This window comes from Hippoglossus hippoglossus, chromosome 5 (assembly GCF_009819705.1).
Source record: "Hippoglossus hippoglossus isolate fHipHip1 chromosome 5, fHipHip1.pri, whole genome shotgun sequence".
NCBI classification, from domain to species: Eukaryota; Metazoa; Chordata; class Actinopteri; order Pleuronectiformes; family Pleuronectidae; genus Hippoglossus; species Hippoglossus hippoglossus.
The window spans coordinates 10,336,042-10,359,401 of record NC_047155.1 but is presented as its reverse complement, the minus strand read 5'-3'; the positions used below and the strand labels follow the sequence as shown (position 1 = coordinate 10,359,401).

General features: G+C 41.8%; 1 protein-coding gene across 4 annotated transcripts in view; it reads left to right on the top strand.

The window, feature by feature from the left end:
• itga7 (integrin, alpha 7) overlaps positions 1–22,027 on the top strand; it is a 37,096-nt gene extending 15,069 nt beyond the window's left edge. Inside the window, exons 2-26 of one of the 4 annotated variants that reach the window (XR_004613814.1) lie at positions 2,896–3,023; positions 3,448–3,527; positions 3,729–3,984; positions 5,217–5,348; positions 9,545–9,752; positions 10,019–10,215; positions 10,540–10,628; positions 10,764–10,891; positions 11,100–11,195; positions 12,037–12,098; positions 12,439–12,608; positions 12,882–13,031; positions 13,273–13,388; positions 13,712–13,898; positions 13,985–14,059; positions 14,727–14,806; positions 14,939–15,016; positions 15,491–15,593; positions 15,704–15,904; positions 16,623–16,742; positions 17,064–17,177; positions 17,640–17,738; positions 17,924–18,049; positions 18,571–18,735; positions 20,226–20,363. Coding sequence is in view for 3 of the 4 variants with exons in the window: in XM_034584988.1 (XP_034440879.1) it covers positions 2,896–3,023; positions 3,448–3,527; positions 3,729–3,984; positions 5,217–5,348; positions 9,545–9,752; positions 10,019–10,215; positions 10,540–10,628; positions 10,764–10,891; positions 11,100–11,195; positions 12,037–12,098; positions 12,439–12,608; positions 12,882–13,031; positions 13,273–13,388; positions 13,712–13,898; positions 13,985–14,059; positions 14,727–14,806; positions 14,939–15,016; positions 15,491–15,593; positions 15,704–15,904; positions 16,623–16,742; positions 17,064–17,177; positions 17,640–17,738; positions 17,924–18,049; positions 20,226–20,381 (3,151 nt within the window). In the remaining variant the exon portion in view is untranslated. Of the gene's footprint in view, positions 1–2,895; positions 3,024–3,447; positions 3,528–3,728; positions 3,985–5,216; positions 5,349–6,008; positions 6,117–9,544; positions 9,753–10,018; positions 10,216–10,539; positions 10,629–10,763; positions 10,892–11,099; positions 11,196–12,036; positions 12,099–12,438; positions 12,609–12,881; positions 13,032–13,272; positions 13,389–13,711; positions 13,899–13,984; positions 14,060–14,726; positions 14,807–14,938; positions 15,017–15,490; positions 15,594–15,703; positions 15,905–16,622; positions 16,743–17,063; positions 17,178–17,639; positions 17,739–17,923; positions 18,050–18,570; positions 18,736–20,225 lie in introns of all 4 variants that reach the window. The other 3 variants (XM_034584989.1, XM_034584988.1, XM_034584990.1) reach the window with 3 other exon arrangements.
• The last annotated feature ends 1,333 nt before the right edge of the window (positions 22,028–23,360 follow it).

Sequence of the window (23,360 nt, the reverse complement as noted above, 5' to 3'; positions counted from 1 at the left end):
GGAGAGGCGGGAGTAGAAGAGAAAAGAGCTGTGTGGCCGTCTGGTTGTTATCACAGTTGATTTGTGTATCTATTAAAGCAAGATTTACTGCTGCTGTTGGTTTAGTACAATAATGTAACTTAGAACACCAGAGTCCATCCTTACTTTCCCATCACCCTCAACCTGTCAAGGTTCCCATGGCTGCTTCTCTGTGTGATTAGTGGCCCCAATGTTAATGCTCAATGTCCCACAATGGTTGTGGATGGGAGTATTGTCAGAAGTTGGCAAGATGAAAAGTGGATGATTTTGTGGAACGTCATAGGATTTGGCCATGCTAACAGTAGGATTAGAGCTAGCATGAGCCCAATTGTGACCTCAGCACTTGGGACATCACTCCATGACTAACACTGTGTCTGAATTCACTCACTACATAGTGCGTACACCATTTTGTACTGGTGTCCAAATGTTAAGCTTTTATACCCTATATAGTGCACACGTTTTTTCCCCACAATGCATCATGACAAGTAGTGTATAACTGATGGTCACTAACTGAGCAATATATACCATCAAGCATTGTGCTCATGGTGGAGAGACAAGAGGAGCGAGAGCATCAGGAACAGCCCGCCCTGTCGTGTGCGGCAAACAAGTTTATTTCTACATTTAAAGATGATCATTTCAAAAATGGATTTTCCACTGGTCGACGTTGAGGTTGTTGCTCGTCATAATCCTTCTTTTCCCGATGAGCTCTCTATGTAGTGCCCTATATAGTTATCTCTATATAGTGAAGTAGGGAATAGTGAATGAGTGGGTGATTTTGGACACAGCATAAGGCCACATTCAGACAGACATTTGCTCTTCATTAAAACACTGCCAAAGGCTGGGTTGGTGGTTGTGTTGTTTCATGTACCAGTGAGGCAGTGAGGTGCAGTTGTGGGAATGAGCCTGAATATATGAGACTGGCCGATGCTAGCATCTTGCCAGGTGACATCACGCTGTGTTGCAGCACGAACGGGAGTTTCTTCTCTCCACTGTCGCCATTCGTGTTCACATTGTCTGAACTGTTGGGTTTCTCCATATGTCAGGGTCGTGACTTTACAATGTTAAGTGCCTTAACATAATATATGTTTTGATTTGATGCTTTACAGAGGAATTGTAATGAATTGAATTGACCCAGATGGTAACTAAGACAAATTACAATCTATTATATGGTTATTTATTCCAAGGGTAAAAACTAAATGGTATTTTCTTGACTCTAGTGATATATAATGTCTGTCAGCAATCCTATAATGTTTTCATTGATGTTCAAATCAACATTTAAAGTAGAAATATTGACCATGCAGCTGAAAAGTCAGTTGGGGACTTTTAAATTTCAGTAAAGTTGATTTGTTTTACTTTGGACCAAAGTCTTCAACTGACTGACCGAAAAAACATAAAAAGATGACGACAGCATCTTACACTTGTGCAGTTATTAAACGAGGATTTAGAAACCTCATTATCCTCTCACCACTAGGCTTGTTGTAAATAGTATTGTGTCTACACCTGTTGCCTGTGTATCAAATGTGATCCACTTAATGAACCAATATTATAATGAGTTCTATCAAACACCAAACCATCTCAACTGTCAGGCACAAGAGTGAAGAGGAGTGTCTGTTATGGCTGCCACTCTGACACCACTCAGACGTCCACCTCTCTGTTTTCCTGCCTGCTCTGTGCAATGCTATCAGCTTGCTACTCTGTATTTATAGGCAAAAACACTTCACAGCCACAGAGAGCTCTAATTTAAGTGTGTAACTAACAAGGTAGAAATGAAGGGAGGGAACTTTTAATACAGGCAGTGCAGATAGTTGTGGCCACGTCGTGGAGCTGAGCTTTTTCCTGGCCAACGTCATTGTTTTAATTAAATCACAGCTGTATCATAACTGCTACTGTAGCACCACATTTAGGATTGGTCTCTTTTATTGTATATGTTTAAATCCTCTCTTTCTCGCTCTTTTTCCTTCTTCCATCTTTACATTCTGTGCTCTGTCTGCTCTCAATCAGTTTCCCCATGTCTCGCTTCCATGCATAGGGTAGTCTGTGCCACGGCTGACGGTGTTGGGTGGAATGTGGCTCAACGCTCAGTTTTTAAATAGCATCCTAGTCTGAATCAGCCGCTCCTAATAAGGCAGAGGGCAATGACACTGGCCCCAGAATATCAGCAACCACCTCACTGGGCATAAAACTTTTCCTTCCCTTGATAGTAAGATACAGGACCTAGAGAATCCACAGAGCTGCTTTGAATCAATTTTGAGTCAAGATAACAGGACAGTTCGACTGTAGGCGCCGTCAGCAGGATTTCAGGTTGAGCTGCAGCAGTGTTTATATTTTGGAGCAACCGTTGCTTCAGTAAGTTCAGGATATCATTGGGTGAAAATTGCCCAAAGTCACATGTGAAACAACCATGGGTTGTAATTTCCTCTGTAGATGGGGTAGCAAGGCGCCCTCACAGAATTCAGTTGTTGTCCAGTGCACTGTGGTTGTGTCAGGGTATTTTTATCACTTAGGTTTTCTTGAACACTACAGTCCCAATAAAAGAAGAGTCAATGAACATATTGCTATTTGATGTCTCTGATTATGAACTGGCACTCACACCAATAATCTTCAGGAGTTTTGCTCCCTGTTATATACAGGCTAGCCTACATTACTGCTGGACATGGATGGGGTTATATACAACCTAAAAAACAACTTTAATTTTGATGTTTTAAAAAATCTATTATATACTCACAGTTAAAAAGACAGAAAAGCTCCTTGACACTTTTTGGAGAGCAGTCATTTCGTCCATCTTTGTTTACAATCTGTGGTGCAGACCTATGTGTAGATCAATCATTACACCATGTGATTAAATGATTAAATGAATTGTCACTGATGTTCTTTCAGGATCCTGGTGGGGGCGCCGCAGGCAGCAGGGCTAGGTCAATTGCGGGGCAGTCGACCAGGAGCCTTGTTCAGGTGTCCGATCACACCAGAGGAGTATGACTGTGAGAGGGTGGATATTGATGGAGAAGGTGAGTAAAACTGAAATGATCAGTCAATTAATGTACAAAGAATATTCGCACACTATTATATTATATATAGATTTAGGCAGTTTTAAAACATACCCTCTGTTTTTTTTAATTTTTCCACTGAGACAATCCTTGAATCTAATGCAACTTCCTTTTGTTGAATCCGGATGCAAGCCTTCAGGTCCACTGGGTGGCTGCAGAAAAATGTGCACATTGTTATACCTTTTGTTTTCAAAACTAACTATAAAATGTATTTCCTCTACATTTCCACTTTTGCATTTTGCATGTGCATCACATAAAAGAACATTTACCTTGAACTTGTATAACTCCATTTCATAACAACGTGCTATTTGCTTGCTTTGGCTCGGATTCTAATTGGTTTACAATACGGACCATGTTTGCTGTTTCCTTCTGTGTTTTCCCTCAGTGAATCTGGACAGAGAGAGCAAAGACAACCAGTGGCTGGGAGTGACTGTGAAAAGTCAGGGGATTGGAGGGAAGGTGGTGGTGAGTAAAGACCACATCATGTAAATTCATTAGTGCAGTAAATCACAAAGAGTGATAATCTACTTTGTTGTTCTGCTGCTGTCAGTCATGGACATACATTCCCTTGGATCCCATTAAATTAACCTTTATAACTTATTTTGTCATCGCTCCCTCAAAAATTGTGAAAATAAATATATTGTGCTGTTGCCTGTCTCTTATCAGACCTGCGCTCACCTGTACGAGCTCAGGCAACGTGTGAATCAACCCTCGGAGACTCGTGACCCCATTGGACGCTGCTACGTCCTGAGTGAGGACCTGACGGAGCGCGATGACCTGGACGGAGGCGAGTGGAAGTTCTGCGAGGGTCGACCGCAGGGACACGAGCAGTTTGGTTTCTGTCAGCAGGGCCTGTCTGTCAGCTTCACCCCAGACAACAACTTCATTCTGTTTGGTGCTCCGGGAACATACAACTGGAAAGGTACGGTGTCTCGTTGGCCTTCTGAAGGGTGGATCATAGAAACAAAGCCTCGCAAAGCATTACAGGCATGTTTTATTAATATAGAAAAATGTTTTGAATTTTTATACCTCTAGGTGGCAGCAACAAGCATATTAAAGGGATAGTTCACTCAAAAAGAAAATTCAGTCGTTATCTACTCACGACTATACCAATGGAGGGGTGGGTGAAGTGTTTGAGTCCACAAAACACTTTTGGAGTTTCAGGGGTAAACAGCGTTTCAGCCAAATCCAATACCTAAATGGAGACCGATTCTTCAAACGTAAAAAAAATATAAAATGCCTCCATAGTGCCTGTGTGGTGTCATCCAAGTGTCCTTAAGCCCCAACATTTGAATTAGACTCGAAACGGCTTCATATACACCATGTTTTTAGCCTAAATGCCCTATGATATCCTCCTCTGGAGCTGCATTCACGTTTAAATGCACACACCTCAAAAGCATGCACCCTTGGGCAAGACCATAGAGGCGAGAGCTTGCGCTAGATAATGAGTACATTTCAAATTTTGGGTGAACTATCCCTTCAAGCATATTTCCAGCTTTTATGTCTTCACCTAAATGTTATGGCCAATGAGTTTGTTATACATTTGTCAGAAATTGGCCACATTCAGCAGATAGATTTCGATGTTAGATGTTTGATCGGTATCTATATGAAATACTTACATTTTATTGAACCCCGTACTTTGCATTGATTACTCTCGTTTGCCATCACCATGTTCAGAGTTTTCTCTGATTTATGACTGAATAATGAGACAATTATACTTATTTGGTGTCTTGTTAAGATAAAAAAGAGTTATATTGAAACAATGACATGTATATATGGTAAATATAAAGCTACATCCAGCAGCTGATTATCTTAGCATGTAAACAATCTAATTAAAGACATACTACTGACAGGACTCAGGGGGGAAGACATTGATTCAATAGCCAATCTAGTGATTGGACAGTGAACTTATGCAGAGCAGCAGCATCCAGTTAATCAAAGAAAGTACTGAGATTTATCTTCTTCAGTCATATCGTCATCGTCTGCAACAGAAGATTAACGCTATGTTTTACTGTATATTTTCCTCTGCATATATACAATATGAAACTGTAATTATGCACATGTGCGTGTATTTTTGAAGCAAAGAGCGTGAGGGTCTGTAGCTCTACGTCTTCTGTTGTTGCTTTGCTGTGTCCTCACCTATTTCCATTCCAGGCGAGATGCGCGTCCAGCTTCTAAACCAGACCCTGCTTGACCTCGGTTTCTATGACGACGGACCCTACGAGGTGGCCGATCAGAAAGAACTTAATGCTCAGCTCATCCCTGTGCCTTACCACAGTTACCTGGGTAGGATCTGCCCTCCCTGCTCACTGCTGCCAGTGCACAGGAGAGAAAGCGAGGGCCGGAGGAGGGGCGACACCAGGGCTCAGACTGTACCCCAAACAGGACGGACACAACCACAGTGGCTACAGCAACAAAAGCAACTGCTTTTGACTGGTGGAGAGAAAATTTGATTTAGTGTCCCTGTAATTCCCTACTAAGTATTTCTGCTGTGACTCATGAGGCCTTGTGTAAGACTCCTATAACATTTTCTCATATGAATGTGGGTGGACTTGTCAAATACGTCCAAACGTATTGTGGCCTGACATGAATTAGAAAAAAACAAAACAATGATGTCACCCTCATGCCATCCACCGCCCTCTTCTAGAAATGAAGCATGGGAAAACATGTCAAAACGTAATGTGGGTGGTGTCCAGTGTCAGGCTACAGTCTGAGCCATGAACGTCATCTCTCTACTGGGTACCCAGTGGTTTCCAAGGGGAAAGAAAAACCCGCTGCGGCACCGCAAAGACAAAACACCAATCAATCACAGCCTGTCTCACCTGCACCTCCCTTCTCCCCCTTTTTTCTCTCTTTTCACTCTTTTTTGTTCTCCTCACCACCCCATCACTCCCCTCCCGCACTCTGTACGTCTCTCTGTCTCTCTCTTCCTGTCTCGGGCCGTAGGGCTCTTGTTCATGGCTAGCCCTGTTGAAGATGCACTGCTGTACAAAACTCTGGAGCCCTCCAGCCGGCCCACGCCATTTGAGGACGTAGCTCATAATAGCTACTTAGGTTTGTAGGCGTGGCGTGTTGTTGTTTGGACCGGACTGGGCTTGTAGTGGAAGTAGTCCCACCCTCTTCGTCTTAATCCTGTCTACCTCGTGTCTACGTGTATAAAATTTAGTGTGTACAACATGGGACAGTATCACCTTCGCTGTTATAAAGAGACAACCATCCAAAACCAAAAATCTACTATAAACCCTTTTATTTATTGTTTTTGAAGATGATGTTTTTTTTGGTTCCGTCTTTAACCAGAAGCCTAATTTTAAAGATGGTTGTCTCTTTTCATAGCAGCAGGTGTTTGTCTGTTCTGTCTGTAGATGTCTGTCATCTGTCGCGTGTCGAGTCAGTCTGCATGTGTGTGTCGGTTCGAAGCTTTCCAGGTGGCGGTGGTTTTCTCGTGGGTTGTCGTCGTTTTACTTATAAAAGGGTTCAACTAACAAACAAGGCTACGGGTCTGGTGTTCTGAGCTAATATTAGTGTGCTAACATGCTCTCAATGAAAACATACTGATGTTCAGTATAATGGTTACCGTGTTAACTTAGTTTAGAATGTTAAAATACTAACATTTTCTGATAGCACTAAACACAAAAGCTAACACATAGCGGAGGTTAGTTTTGTCGCTACCAAAGTACTGGACATTTTTTTATATTTTGACCTGATGATGAAGCTAGATAAAAAAATCAAGGATCACCAAAGTTATGACGATGCATCGTCATGGATACAAGGAGCAAGATATTTTCATTGGATAAGTGAGAACATTGATCTAACGTCAGTGCTGGGGGAAAGTCAGGGGATCACAAAACTCAGTGGTATCCTCTGGGGACCATGAATGTTGGTATCCAATATCACAAAAATCTATCCTGCAGTTGTTGACATAGCCTGTTTCATGCCCTGTCCACACTAGTGGGAATATTTTGCAAAGTGAACTTTCTTCTATGCGTTTGGGCCTCTCATCAGATTTTATACAAATGCTTTCAGATTTTCAGAAAACTTGTATACAAAATACAAAAATGATGTCACAGGCGGGTATATACTGGCTTTTCTACGTTTGCTTAGCATTGCTAGGTCTAATTAGAAGTTTGCAGCTTAATTTAGCACTACCACATTACCGGCATTCGCAGGCCACTGCCATGCCCAATTTATACGTTTTGGAAGTTACCACCTCCAAATGAGAATAAGCTCACTGAGCATGCTCACAATGTTCTTCTGTTGTATTTGACGGATTGTTGATGTGGACTTTATCGCCACCTATTGGCCTGGCATGCTAGTTTGAGTGGATTGTATTTTGTGTCAGAACAAATATCCGCAGTAGTGTGGACAAGGCCTCAGTCTGGACCAAAGTGGTGGATTACCATTTGTTTTATCAAAGAAAGTATTCTTCTCATTTTTTGTAGATAATCTGTCGATGTGCAATGACTCATCGTCGGGCTGTTTTTTATTTGTTTACAGTTATCATGTGGTTCCTATCACTACTTTTGACTAAGTGTTTGGATCTGCAATAAATCTCTTTATTCACATACCTCCACGCCTGTTTACCCTCCCACTCACCATATTGAGCCGTCTCCTTGACAACACTAATTCCCACATGACCTTCTAGCCTCCATTTATAACTCACATGCTTCCATTGATCCTAACCAGATGATATGCCACACCTGCATGTTTACTAAAATGACAGACAGTGTTGTATATATTCCAGAAGTCTTTTCCTAAACTGTTGTTAAATCTCACATGGCACAGGATTCCAGTTGTTCCTTTTTTTACTATGCTTGTATACAAACAGTAAATCTATCAACTGGTCTATTTATCCAAGGAGCAGCGCTGGATATAAAAGGCATACATCTATTTTTACCTCTGTAAAGGCTTAAACAAATCATAAACAAAAAATCTATTTAATAGGGTGTTGATTTAACTGGGGTGTTATTAAATAGCCAGTTTTTTGACCAATTGAGGTTGTTACATTTATTGCATCTGTTTCCAGGTTTTCAATATCAGTCCCCTAAATACGCCTTTTCCCTCAATATCCATATTATTATGGATAATAGAAATGAACGAAAACGTTGAAAAATGCCCTATCTCTCAATGTTAAGGAAAGTGAAAATTATTCTTAATCTTAGATCCGCAACAAATTTTAATAGGTTCTTTCCAGACCAATACCACACCCTTCCACTGAGTTTCTAGGTAATCTGTCGTGTAGTTTTAGCGTAATCCTGCTAACAATTAAACAAATAAACAAATGCAAATGACAGCATCACCTCCTTTGCAGAGGTATTAATACGGATTACATGGATTTGTATTGCCTTAGAGTTGCAATATGACTTAAAAAAACAAAAACAAATAAAAAATCCCTGCAAGAATAACATGGGACCCAGTTATTGCAAATGATTTCTTATAGGCCAGTGAAATGAAGTGAGTCCACACAGTTGATCGAAATCACTATCGTTGGTCCCACCTTTACTAGGCTGATGCACGGCCCCACCCCCTTTTAAAAACCCTCTGCGGCCCTAAAGCTTCCATCGGCTATTTAGTTTTACAGTGTCGACCTTGTCGTAAGCCTGTGTGTTAAAAGCCGCCCTGAGTGGAAAAAATAGCCCGTTCTCTCTGTCCATTGGGCTTTTACAGGAATTGAGATGCAGACTGTTGCATTCCACACCTGCCACCCTGGAGCTGCCCACTGTTTGTCTCTGTTTTGTCTCCCTCTGCATGTTTACTCAGCACTAACAAATGTCCTGATAGATTATCCTCCTTTTTCACACCCTCTGCACGTTTTTCTTTTTTGAACCAGTGAAGCAAATGCATGCGACTGCTTCTGCTAAAGTGAAATGTTTGATATGATGTGCCATTTTTCACAGCTTGATCAGAAAATACAACACAACGAAGCACACACACACACACATACACACACATACACACACACACACACCAACCCTTCCCCCTTCCACTTGTTCAATCCCTTACTTTACCTGATTTACATGCAAACACATCCTCACATTCCTTCACACACACACAAGCATACAGATGCACACTACCATAATGCACACTCGCACAAAGGAGGAGATGCTTTAGGCCATAAATCTGATTAATATCCACTCACTGTGTTTACACACTGTCTTCACCAGAGGCAGCTGATTCAGAACAACAAGATCATGAATCTCAGGAGACATCATACATCTCCCTGTGCCCTTCTGCTCTCGCTGGTGGATGCACAACCGCTCGCTCTCCTCCGACAAACGCAGCACACAGGACATTCATACCCCTCATGAGTTTGGCATAAAATCAATAGTCACTTAAGGCACACATTTCATTAGTAAGAAGATGAGCACTACACGCTACACTGAGAGGAGATTAGCCTCTGAGACCCATGCTCAATACTAACCCATGACCCTTCCTCCTCCTCCTCCACTCTGCCTTCCTTCTCCTTCTCCTCCTTCTTTTTACAGGGTTTTCTGTGGACTCAGCCTTCGGGATAACGAGTCTCGGAGAGCTGACTTTTGTGGCGGGCGCACCCCGGGCCAATCACACAGGGGCGGTGGTGCTGCTGAGGAAGGATAACGTGTACCGGCTGGTGCCACAACACATTTTCTGGGGGGAGGAGCTGGCATCCTCGTTTGGGTACTCGGTAGCTACGACGGATCTGAACAGGGACGGGTGAGGAAATGCTGAGGCCTAGATCTTAGAGTTGGTGGCAAGTGGGGTGGCTATGGGAAGGTTGTTGGGTCGATTCCCTGGACTCGCAGGAAAAGATGTGGGCTGAAGTGCCCTTTACGAAATGTTGACATTGACAATTTTGGCTGAAACCCTTTTGCAATCCTTTAAAAATAATATTGTACACAAATTATTTCCGAATATTTTATGTTTTCTATTAAAAATGTTGAGAGCGTATCTCTAACCCTGTTTCTGTTCCTGTTCTTTAGCTGGACAGACCTAATTGTCGGAGCTCCCAACTTTTTCGACCGTAAGGCCGAGATCGGTGGAGCCGTTTACGTGTACTTGAACCCCTTCGGTCACTGGGACGATCACGCTCGGCCGATCCGTCTCAACGGGACGTATGACTCCATGTTTGGGATGACGGTCAGCAACATCGGAGATCTGGACCAGGATGGATATGGAGGTGAGAACAATTGTATCCAACAAAACCAGAGAGTGTTTAATGACATCAAGGTGTTTGTCATCCAGGGAAGTGTATTTATTTACTTTACAAAACTGCTAGATAGTATTATTTTTGGTTAAATTTGTAGGAATTCACGATTATTTTATATTTACTTTACATTTTATTTTATACTATCATTATTTTATTTGCATTTAACTTAAACACTATTTGAACGTGCCGTGCACTTGATTTGATATTGAAGTTGAAATGTTAGTGGGAAGAATTTACTTGTAAATATAAAGAATTGAATAGATTGTGGTCTCTAATAAAGCTTTGATCCTGTAGATATTGCTGTTGGAGCGCCATATGATGGTGACGGCAAAGTTTTCATCTACAGAGGATCAGATTCTGGAATTGAGACGAAACCTGCTCAGGTGAGTTTCACAAGACGAGTGAGTAAATGGATAGATGAAAAGAGGGATGAAAATGAAAGGATTGCATTAAGGAAACACAGTGATTATGACACTAAACTAATACAGACTATTGATACATGTTTCTTATCCCGTCAGGTGCTGGACGGTCGGGACTTTGACGTGAGACGTTTCGGATACTCCATCTCAGGTGGTCTGGACATTGACAATAATCAATATCCAGACATGGCAGTGGGCTCTCTTAACGATTCAGTGGTTCTCTTCAGGTGAGAAATGAAATACATCTAAATGAGATTGTCAATAATATCAAATAGCACATTCAACGTGAAACCCATTTTAATTATTGGAAAAATCATGATCAGAATCTAAAGTTGCCGTATGTTAGAAACACAGTCATTACCATTGCAATCTGTTTTAGCATCAGTTGGTTGTTATTTGTGCTACCAATTAAAAAGTGTTTTTATGTGTCTCTAGGTCTCGTCCAGTCATTCATGTAATCAGAGATATATCTATTGATCCGCAATACATTGATCTGGAGCAGCACAGCTGCAAGGGCAGACAAGGACACTGGTAAGAACTGATAATGTCATAAAACATCCAGTATAACTTAACCAAACCCAGATTTCAAAGGTTACGTAAACGATATTAACTGCTGCTAAGTGTCGCACTGGTACCAGCATCTCGGACAAATGGTCAACCACACCTTCCCCAGGCTTTGTGTTCTCAGCAAGGTGTTATGTATACGGTCCTCGGGTGTTGCAAAGCCCAATGAAAGTGGTATCCAAACACACAACTAGAAGCACAACTAAACAAAGTGACCCTGTGTTCAGTAGAACCGCGTGATCCAGGATCTGCCAGGGTCTCCCTGTGTCTGCGAGGGTTTTCTGTGGTTACTCTGGCTCCATCCCACAGTCCAAACACATTGAGATTGGGGTTAGGTTAATTGGAGGCTCTAGATAGGTGTGAATGTGACACTCAAAGGATAAGCAGTACAGATAATGGATGATGGATGTGTGCAGTAGAGACAATAAAAAAAGAGCCTGTTCACCCAGGTGTCAAGTTTATACCACTGCTGATTGGACCTTTAGCCATGTCACTTTATAAACGTGGGGAGGGCCAATGGTTTTATGGGGAGGGGGGGGACTAACATGCACATGTACATGCACTAACATGAACGTGTGTCCAGACTGGCAACCAAAACAAAGAAGCTCAGATTACAACACGCAGAGCGACTGTCTACCAAGGTCGCCACTATTCGTCTTTATCTTTCTATAGAAAATATTTGTTGGCTGTTATATTAATGTTTAAAATCTAATATATATGAAACCTTTAAAAACAATTTTTTTTGCTGTGATTGTTAAAACCTCTAACGGTTTGTTTTTTTCCACCCTCCACCATGTGACTCTTTCAGTGTGGAGGTCAAGGCCTGCTTCACCTTCACAGCCCACCCGGAGCACTACTCACCACACATTAGTAAGTCGCACCTCAGTCTTCACCACCGTTTGTGTCCGTTCTCTCACGTGGGACTTCGTATCACACTGCACAGTGACAGGAGTCCTTTCTATTTACAGTGCTGTAGTAACCTTATCTGTGGTAAGGTTAGACGTTATTATGATTAAATCACAGCTGTGTAACACTGTATTCCCTGAGATGAGGGGTTTAATATATGCTCTACCCCTGGTGGGCTCCTGAAGTGCTCTCTGTGTGCGTGTCCCGACATTTCTGTATTTCAACCTCTCTCTCTCTCTCTCTCTCTCTCTCTCTCTCTCTCTCTCTCTCTCTCTCTCTCACCCTCTTCTTCACTCCCATCAAGCCCTGGTGGTGCACTTCGAAGCTGACACCGAGCGCAGGAAGCTGGGCCTCCCGCACCGCGTTAACTTCCTGGGCCGCAGTTCACTCGAGCCCGAGTACACGCAGACGGAGGAAGTGGAGCTGCATCTCCAGCGTTACCCCGTGTGCACCACTGCTGTCTTCCAACTCCACGTCAGTAACATGTGATTGTGTGTTCCTGGTCAGATACATCATGCTTATGGTTTATTTTATTTTGCTCTGGTTGCAAAAATCCAGGTAAATAATAGTTAAATAGTAGGTAAATGTATACAAGGTAAGAATCTGCCTTTTCATGCAGTTTTGGTGCCCTAAATACTTCTTTTCTTTCAACATTTTAACAAATAGGGGTCAATCTACATTTTCCCCACCCTAACACCATGACCAGATACTTTGCTTTACCGCTAATCATCATCTCTGTCCACGCAGGAGAGTATCCAGGACAAACTGCGTCCCATCTCGTTGGCAATAACCCATACAATCAAGCCTGTGCCGCCACGCAGACACTCGGCTGCCAAGAGGCTGGAGAAGCTGGCGCCTGTGCTGAGTGTGTCCCCGTCCAACACGCTGCACTCTGAGGTCAGTAGCAAGCAGGAAGCAGACGTATTTCATACTGCTCAGTTGGCTTCTCACATTCAACCATATCTGTATAAGCAACATAAGTTTAGTTTCACACTCATTAAGTATAGATAAAGATGTATTAAATGAATTATACAGACATAGTAAAGTATAATGCAATAAAAACACGTCTTTCTACATTATTCTGAATCAAAAACGTGAACTCTGATTCATCCTGTCTGTCTGGTTTACTCCCCTGAAGGTGAACTTCCTGCGAGAAGGATGTGGCAGTGACAAAATCTGCCAGAGCAACCTGAAGCTGAGCTACCAGTTTGGAACACGACCCCTGACCTCCGACCTCTTCACCCCTCTGCCAAAGTTAGTATCTGCCTCAGTCTGTGTGAGCTGGTGGATTGAATAATGTGTACTGTTGCCCAGCAAACGGTTGCTTAGTAACCTGCACCCCAGCTCCAATTAGGCCTCTGCAAAGGAAATAATGTGTATAAACAAGTCAAGGGAATATTATTTGCAAAGTGATGACTTATCATTAATACAATGATTAATATACAGTTTTACTTTTGCTTAATATTATGTGTACGCAGCCGTCACAGTACATTGATGTACTCACCCTGACTCAGGATCAGTGTGCACGTGTGTTTTCATCTCCATCCCTGCTTCCTCTCTTCTTTTCCTCTCTGTAGAGATGAGGACGATGTCCAGGTGTTCTCCCTGTCAGACCAGCGGCTGGTGGTGCTGGAGGTCACCGTCACCAACATGCCCTCTGACCCCCTTCACCCCGATGAGGACGGAGACGACGCTCACGCTGCTCAGCTGATTATCTCCCTGCCAAACACTCTGTCGTACGCCGGCTCCAGGGTCCCACCTCAGGTATTTGGAAATTTGGTGTTTGATGACGACCCCATGTGACGATATTGGCTCTTGTACTCATCAAAAATCTAAAATGCCCTGTTTAGATGAGATGCCAAGCGAACCAGAATGGCTCCCAAGTGGAATGTGAGCTGGGAAACCCTGTCAAACGAGATACTAAGGTGAGGAAAACCAATCTGTGAAAATACAGTCCAAACTTTCAGAACAAAAGAATATAGAAACTGTCATTGAACACAACTTTCATTTTTAGATATTATATATGTATGAATTCTCTTTCCAAGACTTCTAAGTGCAAGCAGTTTGTTGAAGAAACTAAAGTAAAAGTGACCAAAACGATTAATTCACTCATTTAATTAATCAAGACCTGCAACAAACAGTCAATTAATCGATCTACAGAAAATTGATTTGCAACCACTGTGATGATTGATTCTAATGGTTTTTTTTAAACATAAAACCCAAACGTTAGCTGCATAAATGTGATGAGGCGCTTAATTCTACAGTCACATCTAATCGTAATGTAATTGAGTATCTGTGTAAATAAAACAATTTTTACTGATGCTAAGTGATTAAGCTATTTGTCAAAAAGATAATTGGCAGATTAGTCAGTAAATAATGTTAGTTTATAACTGTTAGTTTCAGCTCTGCACACATCATCATCAATTTAAGAATTCAAATCAAATTCTTTTTTGTTGATTTTGTGTATTTTTTGTCTTTTCACTTGATATTGGTTGTAATAAATGTGTGTGTGTGTGTGTGTGCGTGTGTGTGTGTGTGTGTGTGTGTGTGTGTGTGTGTGTGTGTGTGTGTGTGTGTGTGTTTGCCTATCAGCTGAAATTCTCCATCAACCTGAGCACATCCAACATCACCATTGAGACGACTGAGTTGACGGCAGATCTCCTACTGACAACGTAAGTTATTTTCCAGACAGGATGGAGCTGTTTGTTATTTCACATCACATCAAGCTTTGACTCGCAGATATTTGACTTGTTCTGATAAAACACTCACTCTCTCTTTGTGTTTGTTCATTATTCTGTTCTCAGCATCAGCGAGCAGCCTGACCTGGTCCCAGCCACTGCATTTGCTAAAGTTGTGATAGAGCTCCCCCTTTCTGTCAGTGGGTGAGTTGTTAATAACCTAATGTTAATAACCTCCTCTGGCAGTCTTCTCTAAATATAAACATTTTCCCTTTGCTTTCCCTAAGTTTTAAAGTTGTTGAAATTATCTTATTCCCACAGTATCACACATGATTTCCATTAATTTCTTTCAACTCCTTATTGATGCTGGGTTATGTTTTATATTGAAGTAAATATTTTAAACCCAGTGTAAACAAATCAAACTGAAAATCCAGTTGTCTTGTACATTGTTTTATTAACTTTTTCTAAACTTTAGCTCGACTGTTGCGTTATTGTTAGAAACCTAAAAAAGAAAATACATTTCTAGGTTATTGTGAGTTTGAAGGGTTAAACCAAAAAAAATCAGTTTTGTTTTTGACTAAATAAAATTCAGTTTAAACTAATCAACAGGCCTGTAAGTGTGTGTGAGTGTGTTTGCAGCTGTCTGACACACTGATGTGATGTTGTGTTTCCCTATAGGCTCGCTCATCCTCACCAGCTGTTCTTCAGCGGCACAGTGAGGGGAGAGAGTGCCATGACCAGCCTGGAGGACATCGGCAGCCCTGTGGATATCGAGTTTGTGGTGAGGAATGAGTGTGTGTGTGTAGAGGATGCTCATGTGTGAGTCCTTCAATCTGTATGTGTGCTGTAGCGTGTCAGTGCATGACAGCAGTGTTTGCCATTTTTATTCAGGTGGCAAACACCGGACAAGCCCTGCAGACGCTCGGCTCGGCCTTCCTGAACATCATGTGGCCCTACGAGCTGGCCAATGGGAAGTGGCTCCTGTATCCCACGAGACTGAAGTTTGAGGGTCACCCAGACACACACTGCATCCCCTCAGCAGCACTGAATCCTCTGGGGCTGCAGGAGTCCTCACCTGCAGAGCTTCCACAGGTTAGCAGAGCACAGTTTATATTTCACAGTGTGGATTCAACTTTTCAGGCAAAAAAGAAGCAGTCAGTTAATGTTTCTTTTGTCCTAAAGGTTTCCTAGTGGCGTGGTCGGATTAATCTCTGCTGTTATTGAGCCTATTGACCCAAACTGTAAATGGCAGTTTCATTATTTTCATGACAAGGGGAAACAAATCTGTCCTCTAGAGAATAAATTATTCCGTTAATTTCCAAAAATCACTGGTATCAGCTTGTCAAATGTGAATATTTGCTAGTTTTATACGATAGTAAACGCAACATTTTTATGTTAATGACTGTTGGTTGGACAAACTCAGACATTTGTGAAAGTTCACTTGGGTTTTAGGAAATAATAACTATTAAAAATATTGACTATTTTCTGACTTTTTCTACACTGAGTGTTCAATCAGTTACGAAACAAAATAATGATCAGTGATTGATACTGACAAAAATTGGTGGTTGCACTTTGGTTGCAGTTTTAAAGGATATAGAGAGATATCCACTGCCACTAGGGGTCGCACTAGAGCACCAGCATCTCAGCAGCATGTGAGCTAACATGGGATTATCGACTATGGCAGCAACATCCTCCTCCTTATCCAAATTTGCCCTGTTCACGGACGGGTCACGTCCACACACAGACCTTAATTCTTCTTCCTGAACCGTCTCAAGTGACTGATCCATCTCTTCCTGTTTGAACGCATCAGCAGGCTGGGCGAGCGCGCCGCTCCCACCCGGAGGACGAAGGTCAAGTGATGACGAAGGGCAGCGTGGGACGAACCACCCCAGCTGTGGCAGCTTCAGAGAAACGCAAGTCGCTCAAACTGGTAAGAGGGGAAAGAGAAAAGGATAATATAAGACTTTATTGTCCCAGGTGGACAATACAGTGTCTGCAGAACAGAAACAAAATCAAATACATTCATGCAATCTTTCATTCATCTACATAGATACAATTGACATATAATACAATATAAAAGAGGCATAGGACAGAAGGAACAAGAGTAAGGGGGTGTTATGTTGATTTGATGTTTGCATAGAGACAAAAAGACATTTGGTTTTCCTTACTTTTTGTAACTGCTTATATATTTGTGCTCAGTCCCATTCAAATAAATACCCAGAGTGCTTAGCTGTAACTTTCCTCCCTCCAGGATTGTCTCCTGGGATCGGCACGTTGTGTCCTGTTCCAGTGTCCCCTCCACAGCTTCTCTGGTCAGGCTGTCCTCAAGATCCACGCCCGGCTGTGGAACAGCAGTTTCATAGAGGTAAAAAAAATTCATCAGCGTGTTATCGCATTATACTCTCAATCTGAGCTGCTGGTGCTCACACTGATTTAAGTAAGTAATGTGAGTGAACGAGGGAGACCTGCAGGAAGTGCATTTACTGAATGAGTAATAAGGGGTTAAAGCAGTCAGCAGTCTGTGATTACATCTGTCAGCTTTGACCACTGAGTGACCTGCAGCTGCAGCTTTAATATTCAGCGACAGATCCAAGAGTAACAAGAAATACACTGTGCACCCAACATGGTTTTCTACTGTGGTTTGATTTATTCCATGTGAATCAATATGTGGATTTGAACATTATTGTGACTTTACAAATGATCTGATACTGGACATCAGCAGAAGGGACTTTCTGTTTTGAATTCTCAGACAGCACAACGAGCGGTTAACTAAACAACTTATAAAATACAAAGTTTTCACAGTGGTCCCTGTCTCTGTGTCTCTCAGGAGTTCTCAGCAGTCAGTGCTCTGGAGCTGCTGGTCAGAGCCAACATCACAGTCAAGTCCAGCATCAAGCACCTGGTCCTCAAGGATGCTGCTGCTCAGGTACTGAACACATGACACTCACTCTATGTACTACTGAATTTTTTATACACACATTTACATGTTGGACTCAAATATGCACGTTAATTAACACGCATTATCCCTTTTAAAGGAATTAACAAAAACGCAAACATGGTGTCAATCCAGCAGTGATAAATATTTATTTGAAATGGGTCCTTCCTCTCCAGGTTCCAGTGATGATCTACCCTGAACGTGGTCTGGTTGATCAGTACTTGATCCCCTGGTGGATCATCCTCATAGCCGTGCTGGCAGGCATCCTGCTGCTCACTCTACTGGTCTGCCTCCTGTGGAAGGTAACACACACACACACACACACACACGCACACACACACACACACACACACACACACACACACACACACACACACACACACACACACACACACACACACTTACACACAGGTTACTTGACTCTTATTGCAAGTCCCAAAACAGTTAGTATTTGTTTTTTTATGGTACAGACAATCTTCATAGATTCCCTTTATATCAAATATTGATGTTAGACGTCCTGACTTCATCCTGTCTCCCTCATTACTCTGACATTTTCTCATCACTTTCCATGTCAGTCCAATTAGTTCTATCTGCTTTGTTCTGTCCTGTAATCATTTTATTCCTTCCAGCTCACTCTCATCTGTCCTCTTTTTCTACTTGTGTTTGTCCTCCCTCTGTCTCGTCCCCCTTTATGTCGTCTCCTCTCAATCCCATCTGGGAACTCTCCGTCCCTAAATCCTTCTTTCTTCTATTCTGTTTCTCATTGTTTCTCTCCCCCTGTTCTACCTTTCCTTCACTTCCCCATGGTGATCTGTTGCCCCAGTGTGGGTTCTTCAAACGCAGCGAACCGCGCCGACACTATGAGACGGAGTTCTACCGTGCCCACTTGGGGGTCCAACCCTCGGAGGCGGAGAAGCAGGCATCAGAACTATAATATCAAACATATTTCCCTCTGGCCTGTTCTCCCCTCCTCCTCCCCCTCCAAGCGGTAAAAATCCTCACCCACAAGCACTGTGTTCCTCGACCTGACGCTGGTGTGGCTGGTGGTGTTCGTTACATTAATAACTAATAACAATAATTATCACAAAAATACAGATGAAATATTATAGCAGTTTTCTAAACAAATTTTATTTTATTTAGTTATTGTTGCTGTGTTTGCCTGAGCACATTAACATCCTAATGTAACTTCACGATGAAAACGTTCATCAACAATAACTTAAAACCATGAAATAATACCAAATGAGTCCAGCTTTTCAGTTTATATATTTCTTGGTTTTCCTGATATTTTGTGGATGTAAAGTGAACTGAGCTGTCTTACAAAGCAAGGCACCCATGAATATGTTCATATCAGTTTAAACCACTTAAAAAGGAATTAGAATGGCACTAATTTGAGCGCTTATCTCCTCCAAGGCCCAACAGTCTCCTTACATACACTCAAGCTGCATCCAACTTCACACACTCATAGATATCAGTTACAAGAGCCATGAATTATTCATAGAAAATGTTGATCTATCACAAAATAATAAAGAAAGTGAGAATCTGTGTCTCCTGATCCAGATCTGGACCAAAATCTTAAGGGTTCTTTCTTGTGTTATGTCCCAACTCTATACAACATTTTATAGAAATCGGTTGAGTAGTTTTTTTGTAATCCTGCTAACAAACAAACAAACAAACAAACAAACAAACAAACAAACACAGATGAAAACACAACCTCCTTGGCAGAGGTAATAGTTACAGCGACAGTAACCTGCAATATACACTTTTGCCACCGTGGCGCTATTCTCTGTTATTAGATCTTAAAGATAAAAAATTAGGGTTTTGGTGATAAAATAAATTGATTCAAAACATTATTTTTCCTGAACACTATCCAGTCATCTCTCCCTCTGGGCTGTGAGATGCCTGTAGAGCCGCGTGCTGCTGACATTACAGTTTCATTATCTGACACCAGTCAATGTAGACTTCAATTTCCTGACATGCTTGTTATGCACTTTTCAATTTCTTCATTTAACCATTACACATGCATCTCATGAACAACTGCTTATCCCACGTGTTAAATGGATCATTTGGTGTTTTGTGTGCAGATTTTCCTTAATCACACTTTGCTTGTGTGTTGGCGTGTGAATCAAAGTCACTTAATTCTGTTGCTGGATTAGAAATGTAGAGCATGTGGAGGTGCGTTTTGTTGCATTTGTTTTGTACTAAAATGTCACAGTGACTGCACAAAGTCATCACAAGATAATCAGGTTTTCCTTTCATCTGTCTGAGATGAACTAGAAGACATTACTTTAAAGGAATAAAATAGATTTTATAGATCTCTTACTGGGCATGATATTGGAAGCAGACCATGTTATCAAGTGAAATGAGGGCAAACAAATTGCAGTCTCTTGTATGCGATCAGTTAATCCTTTGTTTTTTCCTTTCTTCTCCTCTACTACCTGCGACCCCACCTGCTTCTCCTCCTCCTCCTGCTGCCGACAGTGTGGCTTCTTCCGCCGGGCCCACTACAAAGAAAAACTGCCTCAGTACCACGCGGTGAAGATTCCTCGCGAGGACAGGCCACAGTTCCAGACTGAGAAGTCGGGAGTCGTCCATAAAAAGGAATGGTCAACGCACTGGAGCGACGGGACCTCGTAACTCTGTTAGAAGCCCCGACGGACTGAATTCATGAAGAAAAATCACCACATGAGGCACTCATTCTGTCTTTGCATTGGAACTAACGGACTAAAAAAAAAAAAAGTGCACATAGACTGAGATCGTGAAATCCTGTGCACACTGTACTGCGTCAGTACGTACATCATGGTGGCCTGTTACACTGGATCTATATTCTCCCATACTCTACCCCAATGATGGCTGGCCTTGGATAGTCTATTTATAACGTGCATCTTAACCAGTGTTTAGCAGAACGACCAGTTCAGCTGCTCAGAATGTCTCACAGCCGACACTGACTGGCATCAGTTTGAGTGGCACAACGAGGACGACAAGAAACCCACACGTCAAAGAACTGCATGAATGCACAACATTACAGTTTAGTATTAGATGCACATACACACACACTGGACACTGTTGAAGAAGACGCCACTGCCTCCACAACTACAACACTACTTGTTTGCCTTAACTACTGTAAGACTGACGACTGATACAGGCGATGGAAAAATAAAATAATTTTTTTATACAAATTGGATGTTTGGGGATTTTCTCGTAGTTAGCACCATAGACTGGTAAACAGAGGGGGATATGTCAGTATGTAAGATATCTGCAAAAGCATTGAATGTTGTTTTCGGGGCTTGCTGTTTGCTCTGAGCTGGCTGAGAAAAAAAAAAGCAAATAAATAAGTTAACTTGATGGTTTTTGTATTTCCTTGTTCAAGGAAAAGAAAGGCCTCTAAATGAAGAACCTTTTTAAGTTTGTATCTTTGCATTTTTTTGTTTATATGTCAAATGCACTGTACATCAGAGCAAGAACACCACGACACAGCCCATAATAGCCAGTGCCTGCAGCACTGTTGTTGCATGGAAACCAAATGTGTCAGAGGAGTGAAGCAATATTTAAAATGTGCATTTCAATTTCTGATACAAACATTGATTTTTGAATGTCCTGGCTGATGAGGGTGATCATTTCTCACCATGTATAACAATATTATGTGTGAAACCATCTTTTATGCTCAAATGAAAACCCTGAAATACTCTGTATGATTGAAAATGACCCATATAACTCATATAACTCGCCAATATTTTTTACTGAGATGTAACTATGTTTCACCAGATGACGTCATTTTCTGTTTCCAGATTTAGTCGAAGTGCATTAACCTGCTCGTAGCACTGATCCTGAGTCAGGGTGAGATTGTACATTCATTTCTGTACTGACGTTTCTAACTGCGTACAAGTGCCTTATGGTCAAAGTGGCAGATTGTGAGCTACAGGTTAAGAGCACGAGGCTACTGCAAATGAGATCATGCTGCCCTGGAGCATCTGTTGGACGTCAACGTCTCTCCAACACAACACGAAGAGAGGAGAAGATTTCTAAAAGAGAAGAATTCATCAAAACGAGACACTATTTTTTTTTTTTAAATGGATGAAGTGGCTGTAAAGCATGAAGAGTCAGCTTGTTTCTTTGGATATTGCTGGACAATCTTGTATTAGCTGCATGAAGCTCCTGTTGCTGATCTGACGTTCCCCCATTTTACCTGATTTCCTTGTCAAGACTCTGTATTTTATTTATGTTTTTTTGTTTGGCTGCACTGTGTTAACATTGTAGATAAAACTAGAAATCCTCCCAAGAAATTTTGTGTGTGCCTGATGCTTGGTGTGTGTCCTCCATTCTCATGCTGCCAATAGTAATAACTAAGTAATAACTCTGTGTGGATGTGAATTGATTTCACACAAATCTTAAGTCAAAAAAGAGAGGATAATAATGTAAAGTGAGGTAAAAAATGTGTATAGGTGTGTATGTGTGTGTGTGTGTGTGTGTGTGTGTGTGTGTGTGCGCGCGTGCGTGTGTTTGAGAGTGGTGCAGCAACTCCTGCACACACGAAACAGAACAGATACAAGAACAGGCACAGATATAAAATAAGATAATCTTTTATTAGTCCCACAATAGGGACATTTGCAAAATGGTCATCTATCAATCCCACCACCTCTAGCATACTAAGCGAGTGCTCTACCAGATGAGCTAATGCCACATAATGCAGCGTGAGATCCCAGTATTGCCGCAGTACAGGGGTGGCTGGTCCAGCTCTCCATTTGAAGGGTCAGAGTCTATAGCGCTATGGATTATTATTCTAATAAGGTTTCTAAGACTGACTAAGTTGGTGGTGAGGAGACTCGCCTACAGCTTCTAACTGCCTATATCCAAGTGTCCTGCTTCCACTGATGAAGCATCTAACTGAGAAACCCCTCTGTGAGATGCTTCTATCAATCTCACTTGTTAACAGCAGCTCTCCTCTTTGACAGGGTACATTACCGCCATCTACTCTACACCTTCTTCTTCTGTTCGGTTTATTTGCGGGTGTCAACAAGCGTCAAGGTACATTACCGCCATCCAGTGGATCTGCCTCTTCTTCCTGACTTGTTGACATCATATTACTGGTGACACCATCACGTGATGCTATCAGCCTTTCATGATCACATTCCCATGATCCCTTTGATCATGGGAGTGTGACACATGCCTGTGATCTTGGCAATGTGTTGTCATCACGTTCCTATTTTTGCGGTAATGTATGTTTTTTGCACCGAACAAAAAAGAAGAACTTAATCCAGAAAAGCATTTCAGCAGGTTAGCATTCACACAGCCTTTTCATCAGATGATGCATTTTCTAGTTTGACATGTACTTTGACTTTTTAGTTGGGTCCATGTTCCATCAACTAACATAGAGGAGGTGGGGTTAATAACCTATACTGCAGCCAGCCACCAGAGGGTGATCAAGATGCTTTTTCTTTACTTTGGGGAACTGTCATGTCGTCCATTTTTATATACCATCCATAGACTGATTAAACTGAAGTTAAAGTTTGCTATTGAGTGCGGTTGTTCTTTAGGACAGACTGATGGTGTGGTTGAAACACTTTGCAAGTAGGTGATTGAATATCATGTTTTTCTCAATGTAGTTAACGTCAAAAA